Source organism: Ptychodera flava, chromosome 1 (genome assembly GCF_041260155.1).
Source record: "Ptychodera flava strain L36383 chromosome 1, AS_Pfla_20210202, whole genome shotgun sequence".
Lineage (NCBI taxonomy): Eukaryota > Metazoa > Hemichordata > Enteropneusta > Ptychoderidae > Ptychodera > Ptychodera flava.
The window spans coordinates 26807682-26822387 of NC_091928.1; the positions used below are offsets into that span (position 1 = coordinate 26807682).

The 14706-nt window shown below is 38.4% G+C and overlaps 2 protein-coding genes across 2 annotated transcripts in view; both read right to left on the reverse strand.

Annotated features, from left to right (window-relative positions):
• Nucleotides 1–3196: 3196 nt before the first annotated feature.
• Nucleotides 3197–12170, reverse strand: LOC139134005 (betaine--homocysteine S-methyltransferase 1-like). The gene is made up of 7 exons (XM_070700842.1): nucleotides 11911–12170; nucleotides 9426–9616; nucleotides 8725–8919; nucleotides 8036–8147; nucleotides 6791–6987; nucleotides 5719–5800; nucleotides 3197–4395 (listed from the first exon to the last, which is right to left on the reverse strand). The coding sequence occupies exons 1-7, from the start codon at nucleotides 11927–11929 to the stop codon at nucleotides 4118–4120; spliced, it is 1074 nt and encodes a 357-aa protein (XP_070556943.1). The 5' UTR covers nucleotides 11930–12170; the 3' UTR covers nucleotides 3197–4117.
• A 2128-nt stretch (nucleotides 12171–14298) lies between these two features.
• The window catches only part of LOC139135666 (scavenger receptor cysteine-rich domain-containing protein DMBT1-like), a 15781-nt gene continuing 15373 nt past the window's right edge, over nucleotides 14299–14706 (reverse strand). The window contains exon 10 of the mRNA XM_070703250.1: nucleotides 14299–14706. This exon is cut by the window's right edge and continues 1398 nt beyond it. The gene's annotated coding sequence lies outside the window, so the exon portion shown is untranslated.

Here is a 14706-nt window from a genome sequence, read left to right on the forward strand (position 1 = left end):
CAGTCTTAAATGCTTTGTCAAGTTTCTCTTGAACTAAATTTTGGTACACCCGTTTCTTGTTGCGACATGTTTCCTTAAAGTCTTTCTTTGCTGTAAAATAGTCCCCCAAAGCAACTATAGAATTTGAATGTCTGAAAATGTTTAACTTATCATACATACACCGTTTTTTTGAAACACAAGTTATGTCAAACCAGTCAGGCTGCTTGTGTTGTTTACCTTTCAAATCTGACTGTGTACACTTCATGTCCTTTCCCGCTACTTGCAGTGCTGTTGTAAACTTAATAATAGCTGTGTCAATATCTAAGAAGTTATCTACAGAGTCATTTAAAAGAGTTTTCACTTGGTTTGAGGAAAGATCTTCTAAAAATACATCTCTGTAATTTTCACACCATTTGAAACGAGCAAGCTTTGTTGTGTTGTCATCAGAATCATTATCATTTGACCTACAAATGAAGACTCAACAACAGAAAATTTACATGACAATGGCATGTGGTCTGATTCTGTGCGAGATAGTATTTTGAAATCAACCAATGAGTCAAAAAGTACAGTCGATAAAATGACGTAATCAATTACACTTGCACCGGCATATGAAATACTCGTGAAATTGCCATCTTTATCTCCACCTGTTCGGCCATTTACAATGTGAATACCAGCTCGTTTGCATATGTCAATCAACACTCTACCTGCCGGTGTTACAACGGTGTCTTTGGAATGTCGAGGTGTACAGAACGTATCTGAAATATAATCTAAATTATCTAGCACTGGAACATGAATGGTTGTGTCGTCAATGATGAAATCGTCAAGATGGCCGGTTCTCGCATTGAAATCACCTGTTAAAATAATTGGTTTTTCGGAATCTACAGAGTGCACATTGACTAAAAACTCATCCAGGTTCTCAAAATCAACAAAGGGATTTTCAGGACGAAAATAACAGCAACCGAGAAGGACTCGTTTTTCCAGAGAAAATGAAGCCAATGGAAATTCAAGAAAAACACAATTTTTCACATCACAATGAATACGGGTGACATTTCTAATACATTTGTTGACATAAATCGTCACACCTCCACTTGCTCTACCTCTATTTGAAAATCTTACAGCGGGGAAAGAAAATGAATTGTAGTTGGAAAGAAAATTGACATCGTCATCCTTTAAACAAAAAGTTTCCATAAGACAAATTATATCATAAGCTTGACAAAGTGATACAAAATCTGGATTACATAAATTTCTTTTTAATCCTCGGATATTCCACACTAACAGTGAATAGAAATTTTGACGATTACAGCTCTGACCTTGGCCACACCCCTAACTAGGCAAAGAAGCAGAAACTTTTACCGTGCGTTCGACGACTTGATTTTCTTCGTTCACGCTGAAAATACGCTTACTGTCCGAATCTTTGACAATGAGTTTATCATATTGAAGGTGCGCTTTCAATTCGCTATTTTCAGCCATGAGTGAACGACGATGATTCCATAACTTCGATCGAATACCACGGACTCGTCTTGTAAAATCTTCGCTGATGGTAATGCTACTGCCCTTTAACTTGAACGCGTTTCGGAGAACTTGTTCCTTGTCTTTGTAACCAGCGAATCTTGCAACGATAGGCTTGCAACCGCGAACAGATGGCGCGTTAGGAATTCGGTGTACGCGTTCAAAGACAATATTGCCACGTTGCTCGAGTTGATTTTCTACGATATTCTTAACTTTTCTTCTGACTCTTCCCAACTTTCGTTGCCACGATCTTGAGGAACACCAAAGAAAATTAAATTACTTCTCCTGCTTCTGTTTTCAAGGTCGTCTTTCTCTCTTCTGATATCGTTGATAGCTTTCTTCATGTCGTCGAGAGTCGATTTGAGCGGGCCGGTTACATTTTCCCCGATACCCTCAAATCTGTTAGCGCTACCATCGAAAGAATCACTGCTATATTTTAAATTTTCTAGTTCTGAAATTCTGTCCGACTCTTCCTGTAGTTGCTCCTTTAAATCGTGTATATCTTCCTCGATGTTATCAACTCTCAATTGTAAAAGTCCGAAATTGTTTTTCATTACCTTCGTATCTTCTAAAATTGCGTCAAGTTTCTCATGAAGCGACAAAACATCTTCTTTTGTAGCAAGATCTGCTGCATGGCGTTAGGTGGATCAGGGTTCCGTTCAACACTGCCTGCTACAACCAGCAGTGCCACAAGACATACCTTAATGGCCAGTAACATGTGGCAGCTGATTAGTGGTATACGCAAAGCGGCCATCTTTGGTGACTTCTTATGGCGAGAAGGCGCACCACCAGCAAAACATCAAATTTTCCGTCTATAAATTTCTAACTCTGTCCCCATATTGGACCATAGGCCTTTCGATGTTTTAAACTTTCCTCTTTGGTGACTTTTGAGTTTTCAGGAGCAAACCAAATGCTAAAATAACGGATTTGCGACGGAGCGGTAAACTTGACGTCCTCACAGCGTGACTGCTTACGTAACTCCTTATATTAATCAGACAGACAGTGACTGAAAATTTCATTGAGAAAGGTTTTCGTAAATGCTTAAGCTGTTTTTTTTCGAGTCACATTCTACCCTGAAAAAGAGGAATTAATAAAAACAAATCTCAAATTGACGTTGGCGGGTTCCAGCATGTATCTGGCATTTTTATGTGAGATATTCGTCATAAAATGCCCCGATCGGTCCCCAAGTGATGTCATACTTAGGTCTCTCATTAAAGGTATGTATCATTTCAAAACATAAATGAAGCTAAGATATTACTAATTTCTCTTCAAGGATAATCGGATTAAATCTTACGTCGTACTTTTATAAAGATTACAATATATCTTACACGGTAATATCATATATTCTAAGGCTTTGATTAAAGTCATTAAAAATTTTACTATTCTCATGTATTTGTGTTCGTTAAGCTGCTAACAGTATGGTGATAATGGTGCTAGTGAGCCAGTACACTGAATTCTACGCCGTAAAGCATTCATAACTTTGCTGGACTTATTGTATCGAGTTCAGCTGACTACAAGAGCTTCACTCTTTCGTTTTAGCCAAAGCCTTATAGTGTTACTCGTCGAACTAGGACATGTTTGCAAGTTATTTGGTAACAAGAAGTTGTCATGAACGTCTTTCAACTTTTAAATTCACGGACTTGAATCGATTAAAAACACAGACGTAACGATAGCGCTTCAAGGCTTTGAATAACAATGGACTCTCGGCCTTTGAAGGCTGACCTTTCACCTCTGTTCTCGATCCAACTTCACTACAAAAATATGTATATACGGCTAACTTGAACAGCTTTTGTTTTGTGCCAGGGGGGATCAAGCTACATAATATTGCAATGCATTATGGGTAAAGAGTCGACTCGTCTTCACAGCAAGAGTTTGAGATACAGACAAACGTAACTGCTGTAGGCCTAATAGCAAAAAGTTCTTTTTTAGCGAAACTAGAGTAGCAAAACTCATTCATCTTTTCTTCTCGGACATTCCTGTTATTAAACTCCTGTATAAACTATAACATTACTTTTGCTTATGCAATCTTATTTGTATAAATCCGTCATGTTGAAAATATGGTCGACCACCTATGACTTTCTGACGCACTTAAGTGCAAAATCATCGTATTGAAAGTATGATCGATCGAGGATTGGGCTAATCCACTCTTGTGAAGATCCTTGTTATTAGTTTCACTATGACGAAAAATTATTCGAATACAAGGAAGCGAAATAACCAGTATCTATGTAAACAAGAGATTTACCCAAAAGATAATGTTCCCCTTTTAAGTTTTTGTCCTTTTTCTTTCTGCTGACGTCAAAGCTGAATCCACATACCAGATTTCTGACTCGGTTGCTTTTATCCGCATCGCCCTCTCTGTCCCACCTTCATTCATGTGAAATTCGTACAGTATTTCATGTCTTTGTAATTTATTTAACAATGGCCCAAAAAGTATTCGTATATAATGAAATAGGCCAGATTTTAATTAATTTGGTATACGGCAACCGAGGAGGCCCATCAAATCATTTTATTTATTACATAATTGCTCTATTGTAGCTCTCATATCCATTTTAATAGTGGGACCTATGATAGGCGTTACGGTCTAATAAGTGACATGCCAGTAGCGGGGAAGATGGCATTTACTACAGTTCTATTTATTGAAAAACAACTTCAGGTTCTCTTCTGCAACGTTTTGTTTGACTTTCGGATCATCACCATATGTGTAATGCCTGGACATATCCGTGGTGAAGCGGCTTGCCGGAGGTTTGCGACCGAGAGACTCTGCCAGACTGCGCGTCAGACAAGGTCGATTACCGCAACAGATACCGACGTATTGGATGCCTAACTCTTGGCACTCCTTGCCGAACTCTTCAATATCTTCACGGGAACAGGACTTCACTTCCAGATTGTCAGGAAGCAACCGTTTTCCTGTCAATATAAGGAAATTCATTTTGTTTTGCTGTGTGAAAGTCCACCGTGTGGGTCAACAAAATTCTTCTCATAACCAGCCTTTCTAATAGCTATGGGAAGTTCTGTGTGGCCCTGATAAACAATAAACCCTCTGCCATCAACTGAGTTTTAACCCCTATTATCTAAAGCCTAGATAATTACGGTGTGTATTTTGTAAACATTGTTTACATAATGATCATGTGATAGTAGCTTTGAATAAAATACACGGTGATGTCACAGTATTTTCCATGTCCAGGCTATTAGAAAATATGTACTTGAATGGAGTTACAAGTTCAGTTTTTGGCAGAGAATTCATTCTCTGGAAGGGCCAAATACTTGTTCCGCACCCATAAATCAGCAAATTGCAACTATAGCAGGTAAGGTTAGATTCATTTTAGTTGATGCATGAAGCAAATCTATGTAAATTAATAAGATATACTGTTAAATATGGTTAATTAAGATAAAATGTAATTTGGACAGCTTTAGGATACTAAAATCTATGCAATAACACTTTCCTTGTTAGCTGTTTATTTGTGGGACTCATTTTGAAGCGTGTGAGACAAATATAGTTCCGACCTGTCTCTTTTTGGAAATCAGTTTCAAGATCATTTAGAAATTTGAATCTCGTTAAAATATAGTATGTTTCTCCAGGACTTAAGTAAAAAAAAAACTTTGCGAAGATACCCTTGCTTATTCTTGATCATGTGTGTGAGTGTGTGTGTGCGAGAGAGAGAGAGAGAGAGAGAGAGAGAGAGAGAGAGAGAGAGAGAGAGAGAGAGAGAGAGAGAGAGAGAGAGAGAGAGAACTCTTAATTTTATCACTGAGGAAAGGTTGAGCCGAAGTTTGAAACTATTTTGAGGCGCGCATAACTCTTAAGGTGAAAAGTTCAGCGAAAAGTAGAATATACTCAGGGGACTTCCGTGAAAAGGAAAAATTCCCAAGCTAAATTTAAAATAAGGTAAATATAAAGAATTAAAATCCTTAAGATCCGCTGTCTTTTGATATCTTTGTCAGATTTAAATAGTTTAAATTTGCACAGGGGAAAAGTTCTAGGCAAACTGTATAAAGGTAGTGTGATTGGAGTAATGTCACAAGAGGGTTTAAACCAAAATGGCAGATACGTATGATTAGGCCTAAGTATACACGAGATAGACCCCTATAGTAAAATTAAAAGTGTATGAGTAGATTATGTGAACGTGATGACGTCATACATGGGTTGTTCTATTTAAGAAATCGACTTTGTAACTTCTACACATGAATTTGCAGAAGATTTTCCGTTAATGAGCCGAGAACACCACTCACCGTTAGTTTGATCTGTCAGGACGTAAAACGTCGGTTCCTCTGTAGTTGTTCGGAGCGGAACTGGTACCGCCGCTAGAGGGCCCTGAAAGCGAGCAATAACGATGACTTCAAGTTAATCAATTCCAACAATGCTTTCTCCCGCTGTAGAGAGGTGTATGACTGGTTCGAAACTCGGGAACTCGGGAGGGAGAGAGAGAGAGAGAGAGAGAGAGAGAGAGAGAGAGAGAGAGAGAGAGAGAGAGAGAGAGAGAGAGAGAGAGAGAGAGAGAGAGAGAGGCACTCTGGAATGAAATGAATTGTTGGGTAAAGCTACCTTCAGGCGTCGTCACATAATTCTTAAATTGGAGCTTACATAATTTAATTTACCATTTTAATGTTAACTCTTTATATTGGTATTCTGGATTAAAAAAACATTTCGCATATTCCTTGCCACTGGAAGAGCAAGATCGGAAATGTAAAATAAATAAATCTTACACTCTGTGTACATCGAAAGCTTTGAGTGACAGCAGCTCTATTTGGATAAATAAACGTGTTTCTACTGGCGTGCGCGTTATCCAACGGCGTGATCTGTATTTAATAAATCGAGTTGAACCATGGTAGTAGTAATTGTTTATTATTGTGACTTGCAACTCTATGAGTTATCTAGCCCAATGGGTTTATAAGTCACCATTCAATTAACATTTACAAAGTACAAATAGTCGAAGGCGTGAAAGAAGATTGAAAATATGCTAACGAGTGAATTAGAACCAGAGGAAAGGGTCATGTACAAAAACTCTTTTCATTTATGACATGTTTTTCAATGGAGTGCCACAGAGTGCCAGAGGACGATGCTCTGACAATTTTGGATAATGCCCGTCGTCGAGGACATATTTCTTGTGTGAATGTACATGTTGTGTGGTCATGTGAGAAAAATGATCTTACATATCCGAGGACCTGGGACAAGATTTCCAAACCCGGAGGGATATTTTGTCCCACCATCACCTGCGGCACCTGCGAGACAAAACATCCCAAACTCGTGTGAGATATCTTATCCCAGTTCCTGTGGGATTGAGATTCTTTTAATTCAACTCACCTTGCAAACTTTTCTAACTTCTCTCATAATCGGCATCAAAGTTGCTGGACCACGACCACAGTTGAGACCTACAACGTCAGCTCCGGCGTCTTCCAGTTTCTTACAGGCCTCGGTAACGAGCACACCGTCTGATAGGGTAGCTTGTCCGTCCTTCGTTGCGATGCAATACGTTGCTAGCATTATGACGGATGGAATCCCTATCAAGATTAACACATAATCGGCCGTTACGTGCGTAAATTCAACATATGACTCGCTGTTTAAGGCTCACAGTAACGTATGAGGACAAAGTGGCAGACTTTGAGACGGACATGGACACATAAGGATGTTTACAGGGAGATCCAAGCTGGACAGTTGCCCATATGTTACGTTTACTTTTTGGGCAACACATACAAGTTGTAGATAACATGGTGGATAAAAAGAACAGTCTTTTGAGTGTTTGGATAGATGAATCAAATAACTCATCGAATTCATAAAAAAGAGACTGAAGTGCAAATATAGAACAACACTCGGAGTGGACAAAATTAAATACAATACATGCAGACGGATGAAAATCATGTTTATATGCAGACGGATGCAAATCAGTTTTATATGAGACGCACATGGAAGCATATAAGTAGTGAGTGGAATAAATTGATGCAGTCCCTCAGAGGTTTTTGACAGACGGAACTGTACCTATAGTGTCTGTTTAGATCTCATCTACTCGATTAGTAATTTGACAGCACTATCCAAACACTCAAAAGACTCGGTTCTTTTTATCTGCAATACAACTTGTGTTTCTGCAAAAAAATTGAAGTCGACGTAACACATAGGCCACTGTTCTGCTTAGATTAGCTTCCCTATATTTTTGAATGCATGCTACAGTGCCTTTAACCACTTCATAGTCGGGAAGCCAAGCGCAAAATAGAATATGCGCCTGTAAAAATCATCGCCCGGTGGTTTCGATATGCGCACAAACATTTCAAATATCCGTAACACCAGTTTAAACGGTCTTAAATTCGTTTCACTTCCACCGAAGCTACTATTCGATGCTGGATTTAATGCCCGGGCAAAACTCTCTCCAAAACACTGGGCAATCATTGAGTCTCGGTGTACATACACCTATAAGCATTCAAAGTTTAAACACAGTGACTGTCCGTCGTCTGTGGTTCAAACCTTAAGATCCACGTTCCATTTAACAAAAGGTGAAAAACATCGATTGGATGAAGGAACATTCTATGTGTTCAACGAGTACCATTAAATCGATACCTTTGCCATATTGTTTGATAGCCTCCAATGCAATCATGGCTTCACCAAGATGCATAAACGTCTCACCAATGATAAAATCAACATTGTAATCCAAAGACCATTCAATCATTTCCTGCAATGAAAGAGAAATAGAAGTAGATTTAAAAAATCGTGGATGTATCGCCCTCGCAGTTCTTCTTTTTCAGTATCCTATTTACGGTGACTCGCTTATGTTGATTTAACAGTATGTGCCACAGTAATATATTGTTTTTGTTGTTTCCCCAGCTGTAGGCGTTCTCATTTCTCGAAAATGTTATCAGCAGCGGTAATATGCACTTTTGTCATGCTTCGGGACCATAGTGAATATCAAGGAAAGATAATTTAAAGATAACGTTGTTGTTCTACTGTGTCAATGCATGTGGTTTAGATCGGATCCGTCATTTCAAACCAACGTCTGTCAAAGCGTGACTCGACCGAGAATTGACAGCTATGGGTACTGACACGACGCCATGAGAGTTAATACATAATAGCAGTTTACAGGAATATTTCCATTGTCGAAATGATATTCGAAGTTACAAGACTTACAACAGTCAGTCCAGTGTCTGTGCATGAATATAACCATGGCAATGCAGCAAAAACTCATATGATATGCTACGTTTTATGTCAGAAAATCAATGAAATCAGCTGAATGTTGTTATATTAACAGTTACCTTGAACATGGCCTTGATCTCTGAATTTCTCTCTGGACTGTCAGGATGATAGATATTTGTATTGGATATATTTCCCGCCAGCAAGGTACCAGTGTCGTCTGCTACTTCTCTGGCCATCCCCAGAGCTTTTCTATTCAACAGTTCGAGTTTGTCCTCGATGTTGAAAAGGCGCAGCTTTTCGCGGTAAGTGTCATACTGGCAGTGGATGAAACTTAGTGTAAGCATGAATGCCATTTACATGCTTGATGAGGTTCTAGCTACAGATAAATTGCTTGTGCCTAACTGAAATTTACCTGAGCAAGATGATTAGCTATGTCCCCCAGATATACAAAGAGCAATGTAAATTGATAGGTGAAATTCGATTTAACTTAAACGGAAATGCTATCAAATCTAATATCACACCTTTCACATACATACATACATACATACATACATACATACATACATACATACATACATACATACATACATACATACATACATACATACATACGTACGAGCATACATTCATACATACATACATACATACATACTCAGTTTATGATCCTCCGTTTATGATAATATATACATACATATATATATATTATATATATATATATATATATATATATATATATATATATATATGCGTGCTTATGTACGAATCAATGTAAGCAAGCCCTATCGTGTAATTGAAATTTAAAATATATAAGAATCTATACCGTAAACGCCACAACAACATCACTGCCGGCGTGAACAAAATCTTTGTATGCGCGTTCAACGACTTCCGGATGATCTAGCACAACTAGCGGACACCAAGCTCCGGCCTGCATGTAACCCTCTCTCTCAAAGTGGAAAATATATCCTTCCGCCGCGAGTACACTCTGTCCATCCCGTATCCTTTCCAAAAATCCTGTGAAGATGAAGAGTTTTGGAACATTGGTAGATGATACTTATGAGAGAGAGAGAGAGAGAGAGAGAGAGAGAGAGAGAGAGAGAGAGAGAGAGAGAGAGAGAGAGAGAGAGAGAGATTCCTTTTCTTGTTATAGATGGGTATGATCACTGACACTAACTGGCAAAAAATCCAAACCAGTCAAAACACTTCAGACTTTTCCTATCGATCTTTGCTACGGGTGATGGCTAATTGGAAAGTCGTTAACAAAAAGATATGTACATTCACGATAGGTGTTCTGTCTTGTATTAAATCTGTACGTACAACCTTGGGTACTTTGTTGTTGCAACCAAATCTGTGGAGGGAACCTGAAATGTCTTACAATTTAGCAGTCTTGTTATTGGAATATATTCGTATGATCCTTACTTTTAAACATCTGAGGGAAACAGATATCGCATAATTTAAGATTTATTTGTGTCACATATTGCATACTTGTCTATATCTACGTTGTTTGGGTTTGTCTAATATTTAATTTTTGTTTGTAACCAAACAAAATATTTCTCGTTTGTAAAATCAATGTGACATCATACTGAAATTGAATATACATATTGACTACCATTGTTTAGTATACACACTTGCATCATCGTGTGGTTATTAATTAGGTGTTAGACAGCCCTATAATAGTCGCAGCTAATATGCTCATCTTCGAAATGAAGACACACATTTCCTAAATTAGCAAGGATTAAGTTATTCTTAATAACTGAACAAATCGAAAAGAATAAAATTACTTTCATTCGCGAGTTAGTGATATCTATTTGATTTCAGAGGTTGAAATAGTGACATGTGGCTGGTAGTTCAGTAATTATTGCAAAATGTTAACAAAATTGATCATTATTGAAGTTCAAGAATCATGCATACCGTAATACAAGGGATAGAATAAAGGAAATTCCGAGAAATTTCCACTGGATGTATCTTCATTCCTGACGAGCGCAGCTAAAGAGGCCGAACTAGCGAGCACTTTAGATAACGTACAATGCATTTTGAATGGAATGGAATCTCTATATGGCACAAGATTACCAATTCATGCCCCATCGGCCACCACAGTAGCGATGAGCTAAATTTCCTACTTTAAAAAATACAGCGGCACGACTCCTCTTGACAGCTGTCAGCTTGGCTACTGATTAATTTATCGTCTTGACAAGTCCATGGAACCTTAGGCGGTATAGTAATGAAAATAGCGCCGGCAGTGGTGATTTCTTAGAAATTCGTGCTCATTGCTATGATTTCCAGGGACTTTATAACTTTATATATTACCACAGAATGCTACAGCCATCTTTCAGAACTGTCTGTATTTTGATTCAAGCAGGTTTAATGTATCTTGAAGTCACAAAATTATTCAAATTAAAGTTCAAACAAAATACATGTAAGCACCAACGCGGACATCGAAATTCAAAAAGAAAGTCCGAACTATTTTTGACCCTGAGTATCTTCGTCGGAAAATGCTAGTCTTTCAAAACTGCACATGCGGTCTCTGCATGGAGACGGTCATTTTTATAACTTGGTCTTAGGTTATGGGAAATCAAAGTTGCCATCAAACACAAATCCTACTCAGTACCGGCATTCGACAGTAGCCAGCTACAATACCTAAAATATGATATTCAAAATGGCGGGAATAGTAACATGATTGTCATTTAAGTTCTGTACTGCAGCTATTCACTAACCAGAGTTGCACACTTAAAATAATGAATTCAATATAATGTATGTTTGGAAAAGTGAAATCTGTTGGCAGCTGCTCTCTCGCATCTACTTTAAAATGTCTCCCTCTGCCGATTGGTTTTCTTTTCTCCCAATCCCTAGCAAGTGACGCTTTTCGCTGTTCTTCTCACAACAACGACTACCCAATGACCTCTCTCCCCAACAAAAGCTTTCCCCGTCTCTTAAGATTTTACGAACTTCAACAACTTTATGCCAAGATACGAATGAAAAGCTCATCAGACGGTATTTCCAAATCCATCTGAAATCACTGAAACATGTGTTAGGGCAGGGACGCGTTTGAAGTGCTCCTTGAACACTGTACCTATGGTCGAACAACATGAATAGTGTTTTTCAATGTCATGTCACCAACCCCTGTTGATTAAACCACGATCCCTCTAAACATTTGCGCTGGACACCTCCTTCTCTACTGATATTAGATACCTAAGCTCTTTAGAACATTTTATCACTCAAAAGATTTTGATGGGCGAAACCCAAGAAAATCAAGTATCATTTAGGAAACAGTAAAGTGAAAGACTCTGCTCTGAGATTTTTTCTCTCACCTTTGTTGTGTCTCGACATCTTGTTTCCGTCTCCTGTCCCCAGCAAAACTCCTACTTTATCACTTACTACAGCCACTTTGATTAATTGCTGTACTATAAATTTGTCATGTGACGTGATATATGTGACGACTCCCTGCGCAGTCTCATTTTGTGTTGCTTCACGGTGTAAATTGATAACATATGAAATGTACGAAGGAATATGTTTCAGTAGACCGTCGTTGATGGCCAGGTGATCGCGAAATTGAAACAGTACACTTCGGCAGTAATTCTTGTAGGTGGTGTACGCCCGAGAAATGCTATACTTGTGTGTCTAGTCTATCATCACACGATATAGCCTTGGTTTTCTGTCAGTAGTCAACAGCAGAGCTTGTTTATTACGCAATACCGGTATCACGATCACATGCAATGTCTTTGAACACTTCGAAGAGTTCGTTGAACGCTGGAAGGCCGAAGCCAATCATAGTGAATTATGAAGCAGCCTCGTCCCAGAACCGTCCCACTCATAGCCTTAAACCCGTCCCACTAAAGGTAGAACGCGCCTCGGGGACAGATAGTCGGACTCCCAAATTTCAACAATTCTTTTCTTATCTACCACTTGTGGGGGCTCATTTTAAAACTCTTGGGGAAAGAAAACTTTAGCCGGCTTAGTTTTTCGGAAATCCAAAATTTTATTTTTCTTCCATTGACTTAACACAGGAATGGCGGCCATTTTGAATTCAAAATATCACAAAATGCCGGGTAATTTGTTTCGCTAATTCCAAACTTTGCACGGTGACCCCCGATTTTTATTGTTGATTTGGTAAGAGAACGGTTGAAAGTTTCATTCAGGAAAGTTCGAGCAAAGTTTAAGTCTTTCACTTTCGAGGCGCATACTACCTGAAATTACAAAACAAATATTATTGTTCACGATAATCTGACCGATACGTTAATGCATAGACAGTACAAAGGACATAGAAGAGATCTGGCTTACACTGTCTATGCTTTATGTTGACTCAGCGGGGTTGGTCCATGCAGTCGCTTCATCGATTAGAGGTGGTGTCTTGAATAGATTAAATATGTCGAATATAAGTTGTGAGAAATCAATTTTTGGATCTCATTTTTGATTATAATAATAGTTCGTCCGATTTTGTATTCCTCTAGCTTCGTAAAAACACTGAGTACACCAAATCGAAAACAACATACACTGTATAAATAGGGAGGATTCACAGCGAAAGATCTATTGCCCGGCATGCACGTTCAAGCTTGTACGTCCGTGTGATGTCATCGGAATAAAATATTAAAATATTCAACAAAAAATAAGAGTATTTCAATATCAGAAGCAACATAACAAATAATGGAATCATTTGTCTTGTAGCTTTTTTTCCGGAAGTGGTAGATTCCCGCTCATAATAAAACGGAAAATTATTTGTCGCAATGACTATGCATCTTGGCTATACCGCTTGTTGTTGTGTTTCCTCCAAAGACAGACGCTGAAGGTCGACTGTAGAGACATATATAGTTCAACAAACTTTTGTCCATTTAAGGGTTGCTTTGACTGTCTGTCCTTGTGTCATATAACTTACAGATATGGTGACTTATGTAACCTTAATTGTATGGTAACGCCTGTACAAATCGATTTACCGACATTTAAAGTCCCGATATGTTCATCAAATAATGTGCACAATAGTTAAACCTTGACGATGTTTGTAGAATCCAACAGGTGGACAATTTGGCAAAATATATATAAGATAGCTTGCAAATCAACATGGAGACACAACTAAAATTATCGATTTCTACTTTCGTTGTTTACACGACATTTTCTTAAGGTCTTTTAGGCCCCGTAAACTGGTGAGTTACTTCTCTTGTTGTGTTGATAACTAGCCCGAACTCTTGGACAGCGTGAAAATCAAAGTCGCCCCCAACGTCAACGGCAAAAAGAAGGTATCTAATATACACTCAAAGTTATCTTATGTGGAATGCATGTATTGTTGAACCAGGCTTAACTTCAATATGTCTTGAGATGTACTGACACTGCACAGTTACTGTATTTGTGGTGATTTTTTCTCCTCCATGCAAAAGTGGACGGCCGGTAGGTAAAAAAACACTGGTAAAACTATTTCATACATCAAAGGGAGGGTATCGTCGGAACCGCGCGTGTCCGACTTTCTTGTATTTCATGCATGATAGCTAGATGCATCACGTCGACATAGCTGCAACGTTTAAATTTTACGATATTCATTGTTACAAACATGTTTTAACTTTCATCAATCGCCAACGTACCCTAGATACAGTGTTTTCATCGGTCTTAGGGGTCCCTGGCAACCTTTGAGCAGAGTTCCGACGACACCCTCCCTTTAACACCTTCCATGATTTGCGTGTTTAACAGAAAAAAAAAAAAACGGTCGAAGGTTACAGTCAATGTGTTTATTTTCCATTTTTTGTAAATGCCTCTCGTTTATTCGACTAAAATGAGCAGCTTTTACTACTATGCCTTAGCTCGACTGTGCGAGGAAATAGAGCAATGAATATGGACCAGAAAATCTCCAACACTATTGAAGTCTTGCATTCCTTGTGGGCAAACGTTGTGCTGTGTAAATCACGATCAACATCCTGTCACTACAGTGCATAGTTGTATGTTTTCAGTTGACAATTCCGCGAGTAGAAAATCATGACATAGGAAAAATATTGCTTTTGATAACATTTGAGCGAAATCAAATATTTCAAAAGATCCAGCTTGATTTGTTAAATAATGTTTCACAGTGGCGTAAAACATCACCAGGTGCAAAGTTTTGTGAGTTTTCTCTTTCTGTAAATTTT